The 22,764-nt window shown below is 36.7% G+C and overlaps 2 protein-coding genes across 19 annotated transcripts in view; both read right to left on the reverse strand.

The window, feature by feature from the left end:
• The window catches only part of C3H8orf76 (chromosome 3 C8orf76 homolog), a 50,022-nt gene extending 48,453 nt beyond the window's left edge, over positions 1-1,569 (reverse strand). For all 12 annotated transcript variants that reach the window (XR_012446403.1, XR_012446402.1, XR_012446405.1 and 9 more), the window contains exon 1: positions 1,399-1,569. Coding sequence is in view for 1 of the 12 variants with exons in the window: in XM_020156496.2 (XP_020012085.2) it covers positions 1,399-1,515 (117 nt within the window). In the remaining 11 variants the exon portion in view is untranslated. The remainder of the gene's footprint in view (positions 1-1,398) is intronic.
• Zhx1 (zinc fingers and homeoboxes 1) overlaps positions 1-22,764 on the reverse strand; it is a 31,509-nt gene that overhangs the window by 1,525 nt on the left and 7,220 nt on the right. For 2 of the 7 annotated variants that reach the window (XM_074069148.1, XM_020156494.2), the window contains exons 2-4: positions 14,934-14,984; positions 10,733-13,580; positions 6,354-8,192 (exon numbers count right to left, since the gene is read on the reverse strand). In XM_074069148.1, the coding sequence (XP_073925249.1) occupies positions 10,736-13,357 (2,622 nt within the window). In that variant the 5' untranslated portion in view covers positions 13,358-13,580; positions 14,934-14,984 and the 3' untranslated portion in view covers positions 6,354-8,192; positions 10,733-10,735. Of the gene's footprint in view, positions 1-6,353; positions 8,193-8,227; positions 10,400-10,732; positions 13,581-14,933; positions 14,985-16,866; positions 17,009-22,764 lie in introns of those variants that run through there. The other 5 variants (XM_074069149.1, XM_020156492.2, XM_020156495.2 and 2 more) reach the window with 4 other exon arrangements.

Consider the following 22,764-nt stretch of genomic DNA (forward strand, 5'->3'; position numbering starts at 1 on the left):
GCACGAGGATGTATGGTTTCATTTACAGCATTTCAAAGTGCAGTGCACTGCCTGGGAACCACCACTTACTGTGCACAATTCAGTAAGTGACATATGCAATTTTAGAGTGGCAAGCATAGGGACGACAACTCCTTATACAAAGAATAATTACAGTTTTGATGAAAATGTTATAAAGGCACACAAGTAGAGAGAAAGGAACATAAGACTGAGATTTCTTTACTGTCAAGAAAACACATGAAGAAAAGCACTGTGTGCCACTTTTTCCAGCTTCAAAGAAGTACGTCATACTCCCTTTTACTCACAATAAAACACACCGAGGCTGAAGAAAATCTATCCCTAGTGAAATGCTATTAATTCAAACATATCTGTCTGTAATGGCTCTGCTTGGCTCTATTTCTAAGTTGCCTGAGCATCAATGCTGTTATCTTACTAAAATCAGTTTCTCTCCTTAGCCTGACCCATTGCAGTGGAGAAAGCTAAAAGCCAGTTTTTCTGTTCTCTCTCAAGCACCATGTCACTCAACACTATGAACTTGACCACAATGTCCCTTTGTACTCTACTGCTGTCCAGTCTACAAGCTGTTTTAGATCAGCCAATCCCAACTTTCAAACAATAACCTATGAAATTCATCCAACTTTCATGAGCCCATAGGGAAATGAGAAAGCAAAGTTGGCTGATTATTTTTGTTCTCCTACTTAGGCTGCAGGCCTCAAGAACTCAGACAACTGATACCTTCAAACACCACTCCCTGGTAAACAGAAGGCAGGAAGAAGCTGTGAACCAAGGCGGTAATTCCTGGGTAACACATTCCCAGACAGAACCCAAGCAGGCTGGGACAAGACATCTCACCCAAACTCTTAGTTTACACCTAGGGAAACCAACGACAGGTCTTGGATAAGGCCTCTTTGAGTTTGTGAATAGTGTTGTTTCACACGGCAAACTCACTCTAAAGTGACTTTGGGGCACATCACATCTGACAACGCACTTTCTTCTGCATCATCTCACTTCATCCCTACAACCTTGTGACCCAGCGAGCGTTACTAGTCCCAAATGACTAATGAGGAAGCGACTGACACCTTGAAGGGCAAGTAGCAAGGTCAACACTGGAACACCTGGGCTTCCGAATGCTCCCGTCCATCACCTGCCAAGCCCACCCCGGCTCTCAGCTTGCACGACTGAGTACCGAAGGTAAGGCTGAAATACTGCATGCAGCACAACACGAAAACACAACTCTTAATTATGGAGTGCAGCTACAGTGAGGAAGAAACGGGCAGTCCACGCAGAGCACCCAGCGCAGTGCTGGGACACGTCGGGTTTCCACAAAGACTCGCTGAGACTGGCAAGGTGAGAGATGGAGCGCCCCGCGGAGGGCCTGGAGGCGGGAGGGCCCCCTCTCACCTGTGGCTCGCAACGCTTGGCGCTGTAGGGCGCGGGAGGCCTGGGCCGCCGCTCCGGCCTCTCCTCGAACACCGAGTCCTCGAACTCACCGCCGATCACCCAGTACCCGGCCTCCATCGCGCGCCCGCGGCCCGGCACCAAGAGAAGGCGGAACCTAGAGCGGCGAACGCTTGCGTCCGACCCGGAAGAGGCGGGGCCGCCAGAGCCTCAGCGGGGCATGCTGGGACTGCGAGTCTTCGCGGCCCCCACCCCACCCCCTACCTCCCAACCCCCGCAATGTGGTTGAACTGACACAGCCTTCCCGGAGCCCAGGACAGGCAGTCCTCACCTGCTACGCATCATTAATCACTTCTTTTAGCAACAACCTTAAGCCAGGCACGACGATTCCCATTTTGCAAATGAAGATACTGAGTCTCGAAGAAGTTAAGTCAGCTAGCACAGAGTGAGTTATTCCGTGGCGAAAGGTCAGAAAATACGGAGGTTTCACATATTCGAGGGAGGGGCTGGGTCACCATCTTTGCGTCTTGCACCCCGTAGGTCCTCACTCAATGTTTGCTAAATAGGTTAATCTATACCGTACACTAACTCAGTGTATTGGAGGGCCTATTCTGTGCCAGGGTAAGAATACACCACTAGTATTCCGTGCTCTCATTGAGCCCATTCTAGGGTGAAGAAGACATGATAAACATGTAAGCACACATTTATTTATTTGGCAGTACTGGGGGCTTTGAACTCAAGGCCTCGCACTTGCTAGGTAAGCGCTCTACTAGTTGAGCCACTCCATCAGCCCCTTTTTGTGTCGGGTATGTTTGAGAAAGAGTCTTACAAACTATTTGCCTGGGTTGGCTTCAAACCGCGAGCCTCCTGGTCTCTGCCTCCTGAGGCGGGATCACAGCTAGGATCACAGGTGTAACCCACCGGCGCCCACCTAAGCACAGACTGTGTACGGAGCTAGAGTAAAGAATTACAGGACTTTGTAGTCTCAACACCTTCTCCCTTCCTTTTCTTACCCAAGCAGCTTTTCCTCTGAGCTATCCTTCTCAACTTCCATGGAGATTTGTAAACATCCCCTTTTTCTCTTTCTTCAGCTTTTTGTTTCTTTTGAGCAAAACATACACTCCTATTGCTGGCATGAGAACCATCCCAGTAATTCTCATGGACATATAGCAACTTAGATTAACTTTTGACCTCAGTCCTACATTTCCCACATTCTGTAAAATTTTATAATAGGTAAATTCATTGAGTCAACTAAAATTTGTTACATATCTGCCAGAAGCCAAGCAGTTTTTAGAGTGAGGGATACAGTGATAAGACAAACAAGATCCTTGATTTAATGGAACTTCAGTTCTAGTGGAGACACAATAAACTGTCCATGTCTACAGAGTGGGGCCCTAGTCCTTGGATCTAGAGAGCATCGAAGACCTTATTTACTTATTACTATTTCTGTTCTAACCTGTCCCGGGTGCAGAGGGGGGCTGCCTGAAGGACTTATAAATGCTCATTTCTGTTTTGCATAGCCTGGAACTTGAACTAAACACTGGAAAACACTCAGAGAACTAACAACCTGCAAACTCCTAGGGCAGATGATTACAGTTGAGAGATACAACAGACCACAGAGCACTGGGAGGAAAGACTGAGGGAGATTCTTTGGGAAATTAGACATTCAAAAGTTCCTGTGGATTTGGGAGACTTTAGAAAGTCACGTCCATTCCCAGGGAAGACTGAATGCTCAGGAAGACCTAGGAAGATGCTAAACTTTCACCTTGGGCCAATCCCTATCTCAGTGCAAGCTTGTCTAAAGGTTGGAGCGCCCCAGCACAGAACCAATGGTCAAAGACTGGGAGAGGGATTTGGTTTTCCCTTCTCCCTCCCCCCAACTCCCTCTTTCCCTTCCTTTCCTTTCTTGATTTGTTTTTTGGAGACAAAGCCTCACACTGTAGCCCAGGGTGGCCTAGAACTTGCTATGTAGCACCATCTGGTCTCAAACTTGAGATCCTCCTGCCTCTGCCTCCTGAGAACTAGGTTTACAGGCATGTTTTACCACATCTGGCTCTCTTTTCTGTTTTCTTCTTTATAGCATAGAATTAGAAGTTCTAGCCAAAGCAATTAGGCAAATAAATAAGTAAAAGCTGTCCAGATTGGAAAGGATATCTATTCACAGGTTACATGATCCTATGATCCTATGTATAGAAGAATCCATGAGAAAGCTAATAAAATCAATTCAGGAAAACTGCAAGTTACAAGGCCAACAAACCAAAATCAGATTTCTGCACACCTGCATCTAAGAATAAATTTAACCGATAAAAGACTTGCACACTGAAAACTACAATACATTGTTGAAAGAAATTAAGTAAGACTTAAATGCATGGAATGATAGTCATGCTGTGTTTAAGGATAAGACTTTGTATTGTTAAGATGTGAATACCACCTGAAGCAATCTATACATTCAACATAATCCCTATCAAACTTACCTGTTTTTTAATAGAAAAGTCAATCCTCAAATTCATACAGAATTTCAAAGGGAGCCAAACAGAATCCACATCCCTAAAGAAAATCTTAAGAAGCAGAAAATTTCACACTCTTGATTTCAAAACTCACTACAAAGCTACAAAAGTCAAAATAGTGCAGTACTGCCAAGGCTAGACATATAGACCAATGGAATAGAACTGAGAGTCCAGAAATAAACCTTAACCTGCATAGAAAATTACTTTTGACAAGAGTGCCAAGTTCATTCAACTAGGGGGAAAACAGTTGCTTTAACAGATGGTGCTGGTACAACTAGATTACCACTTGCAAAAGAATGAAGTTGGAGCCCTACCTCAGTACCATATATAAAAACTAACTTGAGCAGGGTGCCAGTGGCTCACGCCTGTGATCCTAGCTACTCAGAAGCAGAGATCAGGAGGACTGTAGTTCAAAGCCAGCCTGGGCAAATAGTTTGTGAGATCCTTTGTCAAAAAAATACCAAGCCAAAAAAGGGCTGGTGGAGTGGCTCAAGCAGAAAGAGCACCTGCCTCAGTGTGAAACCCTGAAGAAAATATACAGGTAACTCGAGACCTTCAATTTGGCAATAGCTTCTTAGATACAACACTGAAAGCGTAAGCAGCAAAATATAAATGAGACCACGGAAAAATCAAAACATTCTGTGCACCGAAGGACATTATCAAGAAAGTGAAAATACAATTTACATAATGGGAAAATATAACTAATTTTCACTATTCATAACGATTATGTTCTACAAACACAATTGAGTGCAGAATTAGAAGATACTAAACAAACACTCCTAGGGCTAGGGTCCTGGAGACCTCTGGTCACAGTATTTTCTATCAATCAATACATGTATAACCTTATTTTACGTGTTTCTATTTAAAGATAACTTATTTAACTCATATTGTTTGATTTACCATAGAACTCATGGGCAACAGCACTATAACTCCTGAATGAAGCTGATCTAACATGTATTTTTTCCGTAAGGCACACTTGTATTTAGGCATACTAGCTAGCACAACAGCACTACACTTCAAGACTATTTCAAACAATGAATTCGTCAGCAAAAACACAAAAATATGGAAAACATGACACTAAATAGACACAAAAAGCATGCTTCTGTACAGTAGCAGAGCTAAAAAGAAGACAAGAGTGAGAAAGTGCCCACTGGGCAGCTCAAATTCTTTGCCATTCTTTGCATGTGTAGGATGACCAAGGAAGCACTGTGAGTACTGACACAAATAAGGACAAATACTGTATGACTGGTTCCGTGTATTTAAAACACCAGGAATGGGCCAACTCATACAGACAGGAAGTAGGTTAGAAATTATAGACAAATTTTAGTGAGTAGAAAAATTTGCACATAAATAATGGGGACTGTGTTATATTTGCAAATCATATGTCTGATAAGGTTGTAACATCCAAAATACATAAAGCGTTCCTAAAACTCAACAACAAAGAGGCAAAGGACTTTAACAGACACTGTTCCAAAAGATACACAAATGGTCAACACATGAAAATATGTCAATAAGGAAATGAAAATCAAAACTACAATGAAATACCATTTCACACCTACTAAGATGGTTATAATTTTTTTGTCCCCTACTCTCTATCCTAATGTTTACTATGTTGTATAATAATTTTTTTAAACTGAAAATAACAGGTTTGGGCAAAGATGTGGAGAAAGCAGAACCCCAATACATTTCTGGCAAATGTAAAATGGGAAATATTTTGGCACTGGGGAAGTTTAGTCATGTCTCAAAAAGTTAAACACAGAATTACCATATGACTCAGGGGTTCCATTCCTAGATCTATACACAAAAGAACTGAAAACTGGGACCCAAACAGATACTTGTATGCCAGTGTTCATTGCAGCATTATTCACAATAGCCAAAACATGGAAACCCAGGTGTCCATCTACAGATAAGTAGATAACCAAAATACGGTGCTTCTCTCTGTGTGTTTGTGTGTGTGTATATGTGTGTGTGTGTGTGTATGTGTGTGTGTGTGTGTAAATATATGTGCATGTGGTATTATACATGCAATGGGTTAGAATTCAGTCATAAAAAGGAAAAAGTTCTGATATATGCTACAACAAGGATGACCTTAAAAACATTATGCTAAGTAAAATATAAATCAGACACAAATAAGGACAAATACTGTATGATCCCACTTCTTTGAAATACCAAGAATAGGCAAATTCATAGACAGAAAGTAGGTCAGAGGTTACCAGGGGCTGGAGGGAATGAAGAGTTATTGCTTAATGGTTACAAATTTCTGTTTGAGGTGATGAAAATTTTTGGGAAACTGGTAATGGTTGTGCAACATTGTGAATATAATTTAATGTCATGAACTGTACACTTAAAAATGGGTATAGTGGCAAATTTTATGTTATGTAAATTTTATCACAATTTTTAAAAAATTTGCTCAGTTAATAAAATGGAAAAAAAATCACTGAAAACTACTAATCACTGCTAACTTTTATTTTGTATTCAAGGACACAGTCAACCAGGAGAGAAGGGTTCTTTTGCTCTGTCAAATAAATATGTTTAAAAGCTAGCAAACATCAGAGCAGAATTTTATCAAGCCTATAAAAGAGATGGGAAATTTTTTATTAATAGTTATTTACAGCTATACAGAGTTAACATATTGCAATGGAAACATAATATAAATATATTTCAAAGGCTTCATTTCCAATACTTGACACTTCAAATGTTGAGAACATTAAAATTACTGTCAAACAAAACTCAGACCACATTAGCAATGGTTTAAAAAAGGGAACAATTTAATCATTATAATACAGAGTGCTTTAAGAAGTTTTTAAATGTGTAAAAGAAAAAACAGTTTAGTGCATTCAATTGTTATAGTCTTTACACTGCTTCTTTTTAAAAAAAGTTAACAGTAGTATGAAAAAAGCCACCCACAAAGCCAGCTGTCTGAGTGAAGAAATCAGCTAAATTGCAGCATTTTGGAATTACTAATAAAGCTATAGTTAAAAAATAAAGTTTATAAAAATGAAAGCAGCATGCATATTCAATGCTTTTCGTAACATTTTCATTAGCTGACGAACACTTAACCAAAAGCTTAGTATTTAGTATTCATTAAATTAGATAATATAAACTGGCCAAGCCCACTATATGTGATCATTCAGAAAAACATTTTAAAGATCCAGAGCTAATTAAACTGAACATTTCCTCTCTGAAGAAAGCACTTTGGAAAGTGGTCCTATGATCACAAAAGAAAGGGTCCTCTCAACATGAGTGAACAGCACCGGTCTTCACAGAGTTTATAAGTCAGCATGAACTTTCAGTATCCTTGTATGGCAAGGGTTAACCCAGGACTCCCACGTGAAAAGCTAACTTTTAACTCATTGGGATCAGCTCAGAATTTTTTTCTCTATTCACCGAAATTGTTACACAAGATAGAATTTCATCAAAATTCTTGAAAATTCTGACGTGACACCTGTATGAACATTTTTGATTTCCACATGATTGTAAGAAAACACTAAGTATACTTTACTACATGATTCTTTTTCACATTTTTTGGTATGATATTTATGTTAGAGTTTCATCTTATTCAACTTCTTATACCAGTTTCTTTCCCTTCTTCAATATTATCTTTAATAAAAAGCAAATCAGCTTTTAAGTGAAAAAAGTAACAAGACATATTACAAGTAGAAACAGTAGTATCCATGAGTATATTTAATGAAAGATCCAATCGTTAAGGGCCAGATATACCACAAAATCTTACTGTTCCAACATGTGTAAATAGGCTACTTTTACATTTGAAATTGTATATGCCTATGCCCTTTTATTGGCACAGAGCCTGATAAATAAGACACAAATAAATCAGGGTTTGTTTTTGTTCCCCATTTCTAACAATTTTTACTCTGTAAAATGTTTGGTCACTCCAAGCTATAAGCTTAATCACATATCAAAGAATACAGGCAATATAGCCCATCTTACTGGAAACACAGTGTAAGCTGGACTAAATCTGAGAACAAGCTCTAGTGGTCATTAAACCCCATCAGAAAGTCTAAGATGCAGAATAAAAATGAACGGTATTAAAATCTGAATTTTTACACATTGTTTTCTAATTAGTGTTCTATTCACATTGCAGAACTTCCGCCAGCTGCAGCAGTTTAACTTTGGCACAACTTTAAGTTCCATTTCTTTTGGATATTGGATCCTGCTTTTTGAGAGTGTATGCCCCAAAAACATTTTCAGTGTCATCAGAGACTGGGCCCATTCACAGTAAATCAAACATCTTGACTTGAGGAACTGATTCTCCTTCAATATTTTAAGCAGCTATAAAAGAAAGACATCATAAAAAACTGAACTTTAAACCATTCTTTAATTTTTAATACTTTTAGAACAAAAAATATAGCAATTATCCATGAGAAGGCCTCCTATATTGCTGTATTTTCACTTACCACATACATCTCACAGTGCACTAGACTTTGTATGAAATCATGTCTATCCATGTGCCTCATATGATAGGTATGCTTATAGATATCTCTTTACGCAATTTTTTGTTAAAAAATTATTAGGAGGAAACATATATACTTCATTGTCAGTACTTATAAGAAATTATGAAATCTAAAGACTTGTATTTTCTTTGTTTCTATACAAGGCTGGCATATGCAAAAGATATATATATATATATATAAATATATATATACACTTCACTTTCTGCAATAACTATTTTGGGAAAGCTTTGGTAACTTTTTTGTAATAAATTGAACCATACTTAAATAAAGAAAAAATTTTAGAGGAAATGTATGGTGAATCCCTTATAAATGAAAAATTATTTTATTAAAACAATGATAACATGCTAATATTTATAATTTTAAGCTCTCATTTATTTTAAAAGCAAGGCATGCTTCTTCATGTATCACAAAAGTGCATGTGTAACAAATACAGTACAATTTTTTGAAAGCTATAGCAGTATGTCAATTTTCTGACCATAATATTAGTACCCATAACAGTGTTAATATATAGCATAAGAATTATCCACACAAATTTAAAGTCCTAGTAAACTACAGAAAAGTTCACCTTATTTTTGGAAGATTGCAATTCCCCCAGAAAATCACTGCAGAGGCTTCAACAACAATTCACTGAAGCAACAAATTTGTTGATTTAATCTTGGCTGAGTGTACATTCTTGTGTTTAGCAATAAAAAAAAATGCTTGTTAAAAATATGTTATACATCTGGGTCAGAACAAAACCTGCCCTGAAGCTTTCTGACAAGAGGAAGTGGAAGACTGTACTTCAGGACAAAGCTGTACAACACTGTTTAGGTTCTGTGACTTATAATGCTTACATTGTGCTCTGTAACCTGCAATGAGATTTATACTGCTTATTAAAATAAGTACATTTTTAGTTCATCTGTTTTTCTGCCTTTGAAATTTTAATAAAAAGAAAACCTGGAAAAGAACTGCTAAGGAATAAGTATAGTGGCTGGCACATAATATCTCTATATAATTGTTAAACAAACCAAGGAGAAGACATGGGGGAATTAAGGAAATACTGTGTACAGTAAGAGAGCAAAAAAAGTAAAGCATGGGTCAGGGAAGTAAGAAACAAAGGAAGTAAGAAGTATGCACATATGCAAAATAATAATGAAGGTCTATGCCTCGTTTCCTCTCTTCCTGTCTGAGAACGCTGTAATAACTTCTGATAGCATGATGCTCTTTGGCCTTCAGACAGATATACACAGGCATCTCATGACAACTACACTGTTTTCAAAACAGTGCTTTTATCCTGGAATACTCCAAAACAGCAAGCAGAAAGAATAAAACCATATTCCTAAATTTGGAGTCCTAACTACAAATCAGGTAACTAATTTGCAATTACCTTAATATTTTAATTAATCTAATCTATAATATATTAAGGAGCATGCCAAATCTTTCAAATTTAAACCGATTTTTGTTTCCACTTCTAAGTCTATAAAGATTTATTTCTTTATTTTGTTTTGAGTCAAGATCTTGCTGTGTAACCCAAATCGGCCTTGAACTCACCATACTCCTGCCTGTGCTTCCTGAGTGCTGGGATTAAAGACAGGCACCACCACACCTGGTCAGAGATTTATTTTTGAATCAAACACAGTGCTGGTAGCACGTTTGTTTAATTTCAAAGAATATAAAGATATTTTAGTAACTGAGGTAATTTAATATGAAATCTGTTATTTACCTTTTTATCTCTAAGACAGAAATCATTTATATTGCAGTTCCTCAAAAACAGATGCTAACTAGGCAAACATGAATTTATAGAGCCTGGAACAGAACTTTGGCTTTTAAAAGAAAGTAGATAATGCATAATCTTAATACATAAAGCACTTTAAACTCTAGCTAAAAATTTAACATGGTTTGGGGACAATACAATGAAGAAAAAATACCCATATTCACCTAAAACAGGAAATTTTAGTTTCCTAAAACTGAGCAGTTCTCATCCCTGAGGTCTCTCCTTCAGTACACTTTTCCCCTTCTTTTTAGTTTTCATTTTTTAATTCTTTCCTTAAATAGGTAAAAAATGAAGCTTTAGTGAAGTGAAAATTACAAGAAATACATTTTAGTTAGCTTTAGTGTTTTGTTTCCTGTCTCCCTTCTTACAGATGGGTAGCTTTCCCTTGAAACAAACAAGCATCTATTTTGTATGAAAAATAAGCAATTAAAGCAACATTAAACTCCACCTAATATAATAATAATAATAATAATAATCAGCACATGATAATTGCATCTGTCTTAACTATACTAGCAGCATCTAGTCCTCTTATTAGGGAAAACAATTAAAACTGACTGTTAAAAATGTATGTGGTTGTTGAACACATACTCGGGTTAAAAACTTACATTTCAGTCATCTGATTTAGAAAGCTTCCGCTTCACATGTCGTGGAGGTTCCCATGTGTCACTATCATCTGTTTCTTCTTCCTCCTCTTCCTGATCATCAACAACTTCATCTTCCTCTTCATTTTCCTCAAATAATTCTAAACCTAACTCAGATCTTCTCTGTCTTTCTGCAAACCACTCTCTGACTTGCTCATAGCCCATATGCGATCTGTTGACAAGTTCATCAAGATCTTGTTCATTAAGAAATTTGTGCTTCAGGTAATAATCCTTAAGAATTGCGGTTCCAGTTTTAAATTTTATGAGCGATGGTACCCTGTCCCAGTTGTTCATTCTTTTGCCTCCTCTGGGCCGCCCCCGTGGTCTTCCCCTTCCCCGTCCTTTCGGTCTCCCCCGCCCTCTTCTTCTGAGAGAAGAGAGGCCATTCATGCTGCTCGAATTAGCGCTTTGATAGTAATAGTACCATTTCAAGTTACCATTCTTCCAAGCGTATCGGGTGTCCCCAAACCAACTAACTATGTCTGTTCTAGCAAGCCCACTTTCTTCAGCCAACTTGTCATACTCTTCAGGTGACGGCCACTGTGTTCGGACAAATGCGCTTTTAAGCATATGCAACTGCTCAGGGGTTTTCTTGCATATCTTGCCCGTATTACCTGACTTAGGTGTGACAGAGTCATCTCCGGGAGAAGTTTCTCCAGCTTCTTCTTTGGAACTGCCTGCATTACTTTCATCAATTTCTGTTTTCTCTTCCTTTAAAGCTTTTGATTTCTTCTTCTCTGTAAACCAAGCATCAATTTCTCTTCTGGTAAGTTTGGTTTGCGCTCTTAACCGATTTAATTCTTCATCTGTAAGTACAGAGCTATTGAGAAAACTTGCCTGAAGGACCTGAAGTTGCTCTGCAGTTTTCTCTTTGAACTTCTGGGGGGTGAAGTCAGGAAAGGGATTCCAGGACTGTTTATGCTGTGCAGTAACCACAGTTGGGGGTTCTGTGGTCTCATCACTGGAGTCTATAATAATGGTAGTAGAGGAATCATTGTTGAGATGTAAGCACTGATTACTCTTTGAGTTTCTCTGGTTGTACCTTGTGTCACTAAACCATTTTTTAATCTCTCCTTTTGTCAGGCCTGTTATTTTCATAAGTCTGATAATTTCTGAGTCATGGGGAAACTGACTTTTAAGGTAGCTAACTTTTAATTCTGCCAGTTGCTCTTTCGTCTTTTTTGCCCGAATGCCAAATGAATCCGCGTTTACCAGTGCCGTTTCATGTTTGACATTCTGAGAGGGTGGAACTGCTGCTGTTGCTGGCTTTGTTTCTACAGTAGGCTGAGCAGCAGGTACTTGACTTTTCTGTACATTTGTTTGATTTGGAACCCCTGCCACTGTCAAGGCTATGGGTGCCGTTACTGGCAAGGTGTTTGTTCCAGCTACTTGAGTAAGGACCAGCCCTGGCTGACCAACTATTTGGCAAGTCTGTAAAATAGATGGCAAACCATTACTCCCTGTGGAAATGTGTGTAGGAATGACAGTTATAGTCTGAGGTACAGTATGCACTGTCCCATTGAATTGTTTTCTTCTTGCCTCCTCTACTTCTTCGGGAGTCCAACTAACACCATGTTTTAAACGTTGGGCTGAAAACCATATCTTGATCTGTTCCTCCGTGTATTTTGCTTGAGCAGAAAGAACTGTAATTTCTGACATTGTTGGATAAGGGAATTTGTTATAAGTGTTAAGTAGAAGGGGGTTGTTATCCAATGCAGCATTATAGGAAGGAATGCTATTAACGGGGATTAAGACTTTGGGAATCAAGTTCGAGTTCTGCTGAGCAGACACTGCAGTTATCACCTGTGCGAGTCCAGGAAGAACAGCTGCAGGAGTCACCACTGTGCTGGCAGTGTTTGGATGTATTCTGTTTACAATGGAAGTACTTGTATTGGATTCTGAAGCTGAAGAATTTGCATTTTCTACATTTTCTTCCCGGTCTGGTTTGATTTCATTTTCTTTCTCTTCAGGAATGTCCTCAGCTGAGTTATGATGGACTGTAATCCGTTTGTTTTCTACTTTATTTTTCATCATTTTCATGATAGGAGTTTTGCTGATAGAGATTCCTGAAGAAGAAAATTCTGTGGGTTCTGCTTGTTCTGCATTCTCTTCTTTAACAAAACTACCATCAAAGGTCAGATCATTTATTGTTTGTTCAAAGATTGTCTGGTTATTACGTTTCACCATAGTCAACTTGAAATTCTCTTCTCCTGGGTGATATTTCATATTATGCTCAGAAAGTGCATCATACCTTTTGGTAAGAAAATTGCATTCAACACAAACATAGGATGAATTTAGCACTACATTGGGATGTTCTGAATCCACATGAAAAGTAAACATATTTAGATCTGGAGTTTGAAAAGTACAATATTTACATTCATAGCCACCTTCAACTTTTTTATTTTGCTGATTGTCAGAATCCACAGATTCGTGAGCTTCTTCATCACTTGAGATGCTCTCTGCTCTGGTATTTTCTACTGGTGTAAGTACAGGAGGACCTTCATCCAAATCTGATATCAACTCAAGGTCTGGATCCTGTTCACTAGAGAGGACCATGCAAGGTGTTGTTGATTTTCGCCTGCTTGCCATTCTGGTGTTAGGAGAAATCTCAGTGGTGGTTTCAAAGCATTGAGGCTGAAAACTGTTCAGGATTCTTCATTTGAAAACAATGGCTTCTGGTTCTTCAAGTCCACTTTTGTGCTCAACAAGTCTCATTAGCAGCTTTTCCATGGTGCAATCAAGTAAAGAGCTTATTGTTGACAGATAAAATACTGCTGAACTGCTGAAATTTTTGAAGCACAACTCCAATCACCTACATTGAAATAAGTTTAAAATGAGTGACACAGTTATAGATCACTTATATTAAGTTGCTGCATTGCTCAGTCATAAAGATCTACATTAAGACAAGAATTAAAAAAACCTTTCTAAGCTCACTAAAGGTCATTTATGGTACTCATGGGTCAAACCCAATCTTGTTTATTTAGATCTTTTAGTCAACTAGATATTAGAAGGGAAAGGCCTGCTTTGTCAATCACACTATTATCAATGTACAATGGCAATCTGTTAACAAGGAAGTAACTTTAAAATTATATTTTAAAAAGTCACAGATACTAAAAACAATGGCCATTTCATGTATAAGAAATTCAATCCAGCACTTATGTCTTCCTACTGGTTTGAAACATTTGCCTAAAAGCAAGCTCAAGAATGACAAAAATAGCAAAGATTAAAGGATGAATGATCAAAGTTTCAGAAATATTATTCTTAATCATTCTGCATAATGCTAGCAGAATTTATAAAATATGTCTAATCACATCATTCCACTCATATGAATCCCCAATGTAAAAGAATACAGTTCAAATTCCTTAAAGCACACATAATTCTCTTTGCCAACAGGTCCTAGCCTCACTTTTCTACCTTAACTTTTGCCATCTTTCTCCTTCTTCCCATATCCTTATGTTCTTTACACACCAGAAATGACTCTATTCCAGGGACACTCAGTGCATTTTCAGAACCTTGCTCAGGCCATTCCTGATATTAGGTCACTGTGCACTTGATGTGATGATGATCTCTCCATTGACCCACAAGCCACCTTTCTCTTTAATTTGGTCCCATCTTTTCCTCTGTTTACTTTACAGTCTAGCACTTACCAGACTATAGCAGAGCAGTGTTATATTTCTTCCCCCTCCCCCATTTATACCTGTGGTCTCCTTATTAAAGACAGTGTGTCCCATTCTTTTTTTTTTAATCAGTAACAGCTTTATTGTGATAAAGTCTCCAAAAGTCTGGACTGAGCAAAGGACCTTTCTATCTTTAATCTAATACTCTCCCGCTGAGCTATTTTGGCTGATAGCTCATGTATGTTTGCATTTCCAGAGCATACTCAAGCAGGTAATCACTAAATACCTATTTAACTGAATGAGTAAAATAGTCCCACAAAACCCAATAGGGCCTGAGGACATCCTCAGACAAGAGTAGCTGAACTTCACAATAATGACCTTAAATCATCAAGGAAACATCAATTATACTCATATAAATAGATTTTAATAAGTTTTACAATTAAAAAAAATTTAAATAAAAATTTCAACGCTAAATCAGTCAAGGTTTATGTGTTTCTGAAGTCTAAGCCAAATACAAATGAATAAAATGAATAAATGGTCTTGCTTACCTGTCCCCACTTTAGAGCTATTTTCATTTACTAGCATCCTCCCTGTTATAGCTGAAGTAAAGAGAAAAGAGTGCTTCAAAAATTAAGACGCAAAACCAGATTCCTTTGAGAAGCTCAGTGAAGGGAGAGGCATTTTCAAGAATCAGAGTTGTATCACCTGACTTTGAAAGTGGTAAGATCCCTCACACCAGAATCACTCAAATACAGACTACATATGTATTTGATGAATCCAAGTAGCAAATGGAAAATTGGACTAAATGTCCCTGTTCTCTGACTTTCCAAGTTACAAAACAAAGGGCATCCGCTTAATATTATTCATGGTATCAATAGTCCAATATCTTACGGATATTCTCTTTTCTTTCTATAACTCTCTTAGTTTCTAAGAAATTATAAAGAAATCACTGAAATGCAAAACTATTTCTTTTCTTTAAGACAAAGTCTTGCTAGCAGGCACTGGTGGCTCACATCTATAATCCTAGCTACTCAGAAGGCAGAGATCAGGAGGATCAAAGTTTGAGGTCAGCCTAGGCAAATAGCTTTTGAGACCTTATCTTGAAAATACCCAATACAAAACTAGGGTTGTTAAACTATCTCAAGTGGTAAGAGCACCTGCCTAGCAAATGTGAGGCTCTGAGTTCAAACCCCAGTACTGCCAAAAAACAAAACAAAACAAATAAACAAACAAAAGACAGGGTTGTACTATGTAGCTCAGGCTGGCTTCAAAATCTTAATTCTCATGCCTCAACCTTCAGAGTGCTGGGATTCCAGGCATGAACCACCACACATACCTAGTTCTTTCTTCTTTCTTTTTTGTTTTTTTGTGGAACTGGGGTTTGAATTCAGGGCCTTGCACTCAAAAAACAGGTGCTCTATAGCATGCCTCCAGTCCATTTTTCTCCAGTCCATTTTTGGAGATAGGGTGTCTTGCAAACTATTTGCCCAGGCTAGCCTTAAACCATGACCCTCCTGATCTCTGCCTTTGAAGTACCTAGAAGTACAGGTGTGAGCCACTGGTGCCCGGCTCCCAGCTAGTTGTTAACTAAATGTTATAAACTAGGCGGGGAGTAGAGGTAAACATATTCACTGACAGAGTCCATGGGTTCCCTAACCCCACTTTCACCTCTGAAGAGTTCCAAGATATGTTTGAAGGACTTTGCCTAGAACTTAAACAGTTTGAAGACAATATTTCAATTTCACCCAAAATCTTTCTCACTGTGCCACTGCTATGCCTTGGAATCTGAAAAGCAATCTAGAGTGAATTGAATGTGTCCTTCAAGTTTGCTTCACTGAAGAAGGCAGGCCAGGGATAGAGCAGCACAGCCGGCAGTAACACAAGCTACAAAAGAGAAACTGAGAAGCACTTTATTCTTCTGGTTCTTTAGCTCTCAGGATTAAACTTACTTTTTATCTTACCTAGCATATAAACAGGAATATGCTACCAAATTATTACTTGTATTTCTCTTTCTACTAGTTCACTAATTCAGATTGATCAGTAAGAATTTAAGCAGATATAAACAAATTTTAAAACCTTAAATATTTTTTAGCTGAAGTCATAGAAAGCATAAAATACTTATATGCTATTTATAATCTAGTAACATATACCCAAATTGTGCTTTTTCCTTTGGAAATGCTGGCCTTCATGTCATATTTAAATTAAATAAAATTACTTAAAAGAGGCTTAAAAAATAAAAGTGTCAGATGTGTATGTGATACACACCTGTAAACACAGCACTTGGGAGGTTGAAGTGGAGGATTACCAGTTCAAGGCTAGCCTAGGCTACATAGTGAGACCCTTTTTCAAAAAACAAATAAGCATGATTACCTCAGGGATTTCAGAATGCTTTAGCCTCTGTTACTTCTACATCCAACAATATAGACCTGAGAAATACTCTTTCCTCTTTACTTTAAAAATTATTTGCTTGCTACAACCTACCTTCAGGTTCTCCATGATTTTCCGAATAAAACCAGAGTCTTATTATTTAACATATTTCTATGAGAAATATGAGAATCCTCAAAGAGCTAGAAGATTTGGTCCAAAGGCTCAATTCTGCATAATGCATATAATCTAAAAATAACTAAAGAACAAAAAAAGTATCATCAGGATTCTTATTATAAAGTCATAAATTTGAAGGAAACAAAGACCTTATTTTAATGGAAGAATAAACCCAATCTCAGAGTAATTAATTCACAGAAGCATTTGGGTATAAGGTAAAACCACGATTTAGAGTTCCCTCTGTCACTTAGGAATGAGGTAGCTGGAAAAGCTACTCAATTTCAGCCTCAGTTTTCTCACCTATAAAGTCAAGATTCTTGGACAAATTTATTCAACAACAATTTGTGGCATTGTGTTAGCATTAGGGATGCAGGGTGACCAAGACAGTCAGACACTAGCAAGGAAAACAGGCAGTCAACAATTACTTAGTGTAACTATGACCAATGCAACAAAAGAAGTAGCAAGAACTATGAGAGTGCTTTGCAGGAAGCTTCTACAAAAGCATGAGAGAAGACTAGAGAAGCTTCCCTGGAAAAAACAGGAATAGTGTATCTACCTCAGAGGTTGAACAAGAAAGAATGTTTCCTTCACCATGCATCTGATACACAGTAAAAGTCTAATTGACCTTATTTTCCAGTCTCTGCAAAATTCTTTTGAGAGAATAAGAAAATTGATTTATTTAATATTATACACTTTCTCACTTTTTAAAAATTTAATCAGCTGACAAGACACAAAAATTGAATGAACAAGCAGGAGTTAAAAAAATACGTAAGAATTTCTATGGTATAGTTTTAATTAGTCTCCCTTTGTCATTAAAGTGCAATGGGGCTGAGACAGGAAAATTGCCTTTCAAAAATCACTATTATTAGCTGACAGGCATTTCATCCTGTATTTGAAGGTCAACCAAAACCAAGGATTAAAATCAACTCGGGGGAATTTAAACTATTAACCTATAAAAGCTCAGTTGCACAACTGAGTAGCTGGGTGGCTTTGCAATTAAAGCAGGATCTAAATGCATCCAGCACTGTAAATATTATTATTATTATTATTTTTTGATGTACTGGGATCACTCAAGAGTTTCATGCTTACTGGGCAGGCGCTCTACCACTTGAACTACACCTCAAGCCCATGTAAATATAATTGCTTTAGAAAAGCTTTCACTTAACTTTTTCACAAAGAACTATTAGAAAATATCATTAGAAAAATTATTAGGAAAATTTAAAAAACTGATCTAATCAATTGTTACACTGCCATTAAAAATGACAACCAAAAGAGTAATTAAGAAACACAGAAAAACATCTACCCAAACTCTTAAATCTTTTAAAATTTTCATGTTAATTATAACAACTAGGAGGAAATATGTGTGCATGTGGACAAAGACTAGATGAGAATATTTAAAAACTGAAATGGTTATGTGTGGAAGTTATAAATTTTCTTTAATAGTGATAATATCATTGTATTATAAAACACAACAAATAATAGTTTCAAGGCCTTAATATTGCAAATACTAAAATATTTCTATGGTCATTTGCTTCAAGCTTCTTGTTTTTGGGTTTTTTAGTTTTTACTTTGTGAGACAGGGTCTCACTATGTAGTCTAGCTTGGCCTTAAACTTGACATCCTCCTACTTTAAGCCTCCCAAGTACTAGGATTACAGACCTCTACCATGCCTAGTTCAAGGTAGAAACACGGTTTCCTTTCTATTTTTAAGGGAAAAAACATGTGTCATATAAAGGTTTTTCTGGGGAAGTAAGACTCCCTCAGTATGGACAGCATTCAAGTATATTTAAGACATTGTTTTGGAGCTACTGCCCCATGATCTGAGAAGCCAAGCTGGTTCTAAGAGCCCTCAAAATCACCCACATTCTCTAGGGTGGAGATCTGGCCAAGCCAATTTCTGTATGTCTATTTACACCCTGCTCTTCTCCTGAAGGTAGTAGGATGCACCTCAAATTAATTCATGATTTATCAAAATAATTACAGAAAGTTTCTCTACAGAAAAGAACATAATGACAACAAAATTTATTTTATCACAGTACAGAAAATTTGGCAGTTCTTATACACCCTCCCTTATGGTCAGAAAGAATGTGTTTGGTTTTATAACTCCAGAGCCCAAAAAAGAGTATATTAGGGTCCCAATATATGCTTTCTTAATAAAAGTCTTTAAGTCTTCTCTTTTCTTCTCTTAATAAACCTTTGCTCTTTTGCTCAAGAAAAGCCTTTAAAAAATATATAACTATTTGTGTATCATATCATGCATTTTACTTCTTTTTTTTCCTTTGGTGGAACTGAGGTTTGAACTTGGGGCTTTGTGTTTGCAAAGCAGGTGCTTACTATTTATAATAGCCAAGCTTTGGAAACAGTCCAGATACCCCACAACTGATGAATAGATTAAGAAAATATGATATAGATATATGCAATGGAGTTTTATTCAGTCATAAAGAAGAATGAATTAAGCTGTGTGCAGGTAAATGGATGGAACTAGAGAACTTCATAGTAAGTGAAGTAAGCTAGGCTCAAAAAGTCAAAGGTCACATGTTTTCCTCATATGTGGAAGCTAGACAGATAAGTTAAATGTATATATAGATCCATAATGATCATATATATCTATATGATCACACATACATATATGTAGTGAGAGGCAGAACAAAACTGTATCAGTGAGTCTGAGGAGACTACAGGAGGCAGGAGAGGGGAAAAATGTTAGAGAATGAAAAATATTGAAACAACCCATCTATATATGAATATAATGTACTATACTATAAAACTGCTGAATATGAGGGGAACATGGTAAAAAATATTGAGTAAGTAAGAGGGGAATTAATTTATTAAAGTACCAAGGCAAAACCCCCTTGGACTATCAATAAAAAATTATCATTAAAAAAACAACAAGCCAGGTGCCAGTGGCTCATGCCTATAATCCTAACTACTTGGGAGGATTACAGAAGGATCATGGTTTGAAGCCAGCCCAGGCAAATAGTTCAAGAGACCCTATCTCAGTAACACCCATCACAAAAAAGGGCTGGTGGAGTGGCTCAAGGTGTAGGCAATGAGTTCAAACCCCAGTACCAAAAAAAAAAAAAAAAAAATGAAGGGCAGGAGGGTAAAATAGGTTTTTTTCCTGGGGATGAGGACCAGTGGGAGGTGTGTGGGCATGAAGAAAGGGTGAATGAGAGTGAATATGGTGGATATATTTTATATTCATATATGAAAACAGAAGAATGAAACCTTTAAATTGTTCTAAGAAGGGGGGAAGGGGAAAGAGGGAGAACAATGGAGGGGGTAACTCTAACTAAGATATATTGTAAGCACATATATATCACAATGTATCCCCCTATACAAATATTATATGATATCAAATACATTCAATTAAATTTTAAAAAGCAGGTGCTCAACCACCTGAGCCACACCTCTAGTACATTTTCTTCTGGTTCTTTTGGAGACCGGGGAGTCTCACAAACTATTTGACTGAGCTGGCCTAGAACTGTGACCCTTCTGATCTCAGCCTCCCAAGTAGCTAGGATTATAGGCAAGAGCGCCTGGCACGCAGCTTCATTTTGCTTCTTTAAAACTTCTTTAAAGCTCATTTATGGAGGACCTACTAAAAACATTTGTGCTTACTTTACAGATTACTTGTAATAGTAAAATTCTTACCAATAAAAATTACCTTAGTCATTAGAATATTAAAATATCCTCCAATCTAAAGCAATTCATTTATTAAAATATTTCAACAAACATTTACTAACATCTAACATTCATCTGTAATAAATCAGTTTTTGTATAAATAGCAGATATCTAAATTTGTAGATATCTGGAGAGAAAAATGTTCAAACAATTATTTGTGCAGTGAAATTGAGGAAAAGGGGTATAGTTCTTGTAAAGGTAGCAAATGAAAATTCATCCTTAGAATCATTACTTCTCTGTTTCATGAAGAAAACTATAATGATGCTTTATTAAGTTTAAATAAAATGTAAAAAGTAAGTTCTCAATGTAATATACTATAAAAAGCGGATTACTTCAAATTCTATGTTTACTACTAAAAAGAAAAGTCTAAAAAAAATTTTATAGTTAGGTAAAGCCATAACTACACCAAATTTCCTTTATTTATTTTTTTGGCTGTCTTGTATTTCATATTAAATGATTAACAGATAACAGTATGCTGGCACAGTTAGCCACAAAAGCGTATTATTTTGATAAGATTTTATGTGAATAAAAAAAAAAAAAACCTTTGCTTTTTATACCAATTCTTGGTCAAAGAGAATGTTTTAGAAGATAGAATAGTTTTTTTAAGTTTTGACCTAGCATCAACTAAATAAAACTATTCTTATGGAGCAAAAATATACACACTGGGAATCCTCAGGAATCTGCATTCACATATATTCCCTGTGAATTCTTAGGACTCCATATTCCACTCAGTTTCACTTCTCTCTCAGACTCAAGAGTTCTGTTCAGCCAGCTGAAAATGCTTATTTTCACATGTCTGTATTCTAACTAAAAGTTTCAAAGGTACCAAAAATCACAGGAACAAAGAATAATGGGATCAAATTTAAACAAGGGTATCCACAGTGTGTAAGAAAAAGAAAGACAGACTGGCAAAAAATTATGGTGGCCTTCTCACACATAAAGCATTTTCACACTTAAAACGTAAACATATTTTGAAAATCAAGTTCTCAAAAAAATTTAAATGAGGAATTTGACAACAACAAATTTGTACCAGTAACAAATATTTTTAAAGATTAATGGTACTAGAACCATTACCTAAGAGATAAATCTCAAAAACCAAAAACAATTTAAGACAATTTTTAAAAATCCAGTATTAATGTGAATATAGACAGAAATGAATGTGATAGAAGTGAAAGCATCTAAAAACTGTGGCCAAAGGTAATCTAATTTCAGAGAATCTCTCTGCTGATGCTAATTAAGGCTGAAAGGTGAAGAAACTCTACTCTCTCTACCTGTTTTTGTGCCCTGAGAAAGTGAGCCTTAAATGCACTAAATGCACTAGATTAAAGGAAGAATCCAAGCTGGACAAATTTTTCCTGGCAAGCTCCGATCCCAGATCTGAGGAGTGAAATGTCTTTTTGAAAGAACACTAACATTGTAGTTTTCTGACCCCTGCTGTCATATAGGTAGATATGTATTACATTGAGAGGTAATATATAAACTAGTATAATCATGAAATCTAGCCTGTTCATAGTTTATTGATATGATCCAAAAGTAATTTTCTACTGAAAATAATTTTTCCCTACTTTTCTCAAGGAGGTGTGTTATGTCTTTCACACAAGAATGCTATTCTTAGTTCCAAATGACATCATCTTTGAGAAGCTGAAAAATCAGTCATCTGTCCATTAGAGTCCCTTATTTATAAAATAAAGCAACTATACCTACTTCATTGAGGATACAGTCATTCTATTTTTGAAAGAAAATACTAATTAATATTGGTAATATCAACTCTAAATACTCTATCAATTTTGTTTATTTTGTTATTTTTGGTAGGACCTGGAGTTTGAACTCAAGGTCTGGCACTTGTTAGGCAGTGCTCTACCACTTAAGCCACACCTTAGTCCAAATTTTTAAAAAATGAAAGTGACCATCACATTAATGGTTACCGAATCCTTCTTAGTACTTCTTGGAATCATTTAAAATAACAACTGAACTAAAATATAAAAATTTGAAACATACAGTATGTAATCTAATGCTTCTTATAAAAGCTTATCAATTAGTAAGGTAAAATATAAAATGGTAAAACATACTCAACTATTTAAATATTAGCATGGTTAAAATAAAGTATTTAATTAAAAAGTATTTAATATCCTAATTTTGTTTTGGTGGGGGGAT

Source organism: Castor canadensis, chromosome 3 (genome assembly GCF_047511655.1).
Source record: "Castor canadensis chromosome 3, mCasCan1.hap1v2, whole genome shotgun sequence".
Taxonomy (NCBI): domain Eukaryota; kingdom Metazoa; phylum Chordata; class Mammalia; order Rodentia; family Castoridae; genus Castor; species Castor canadensis.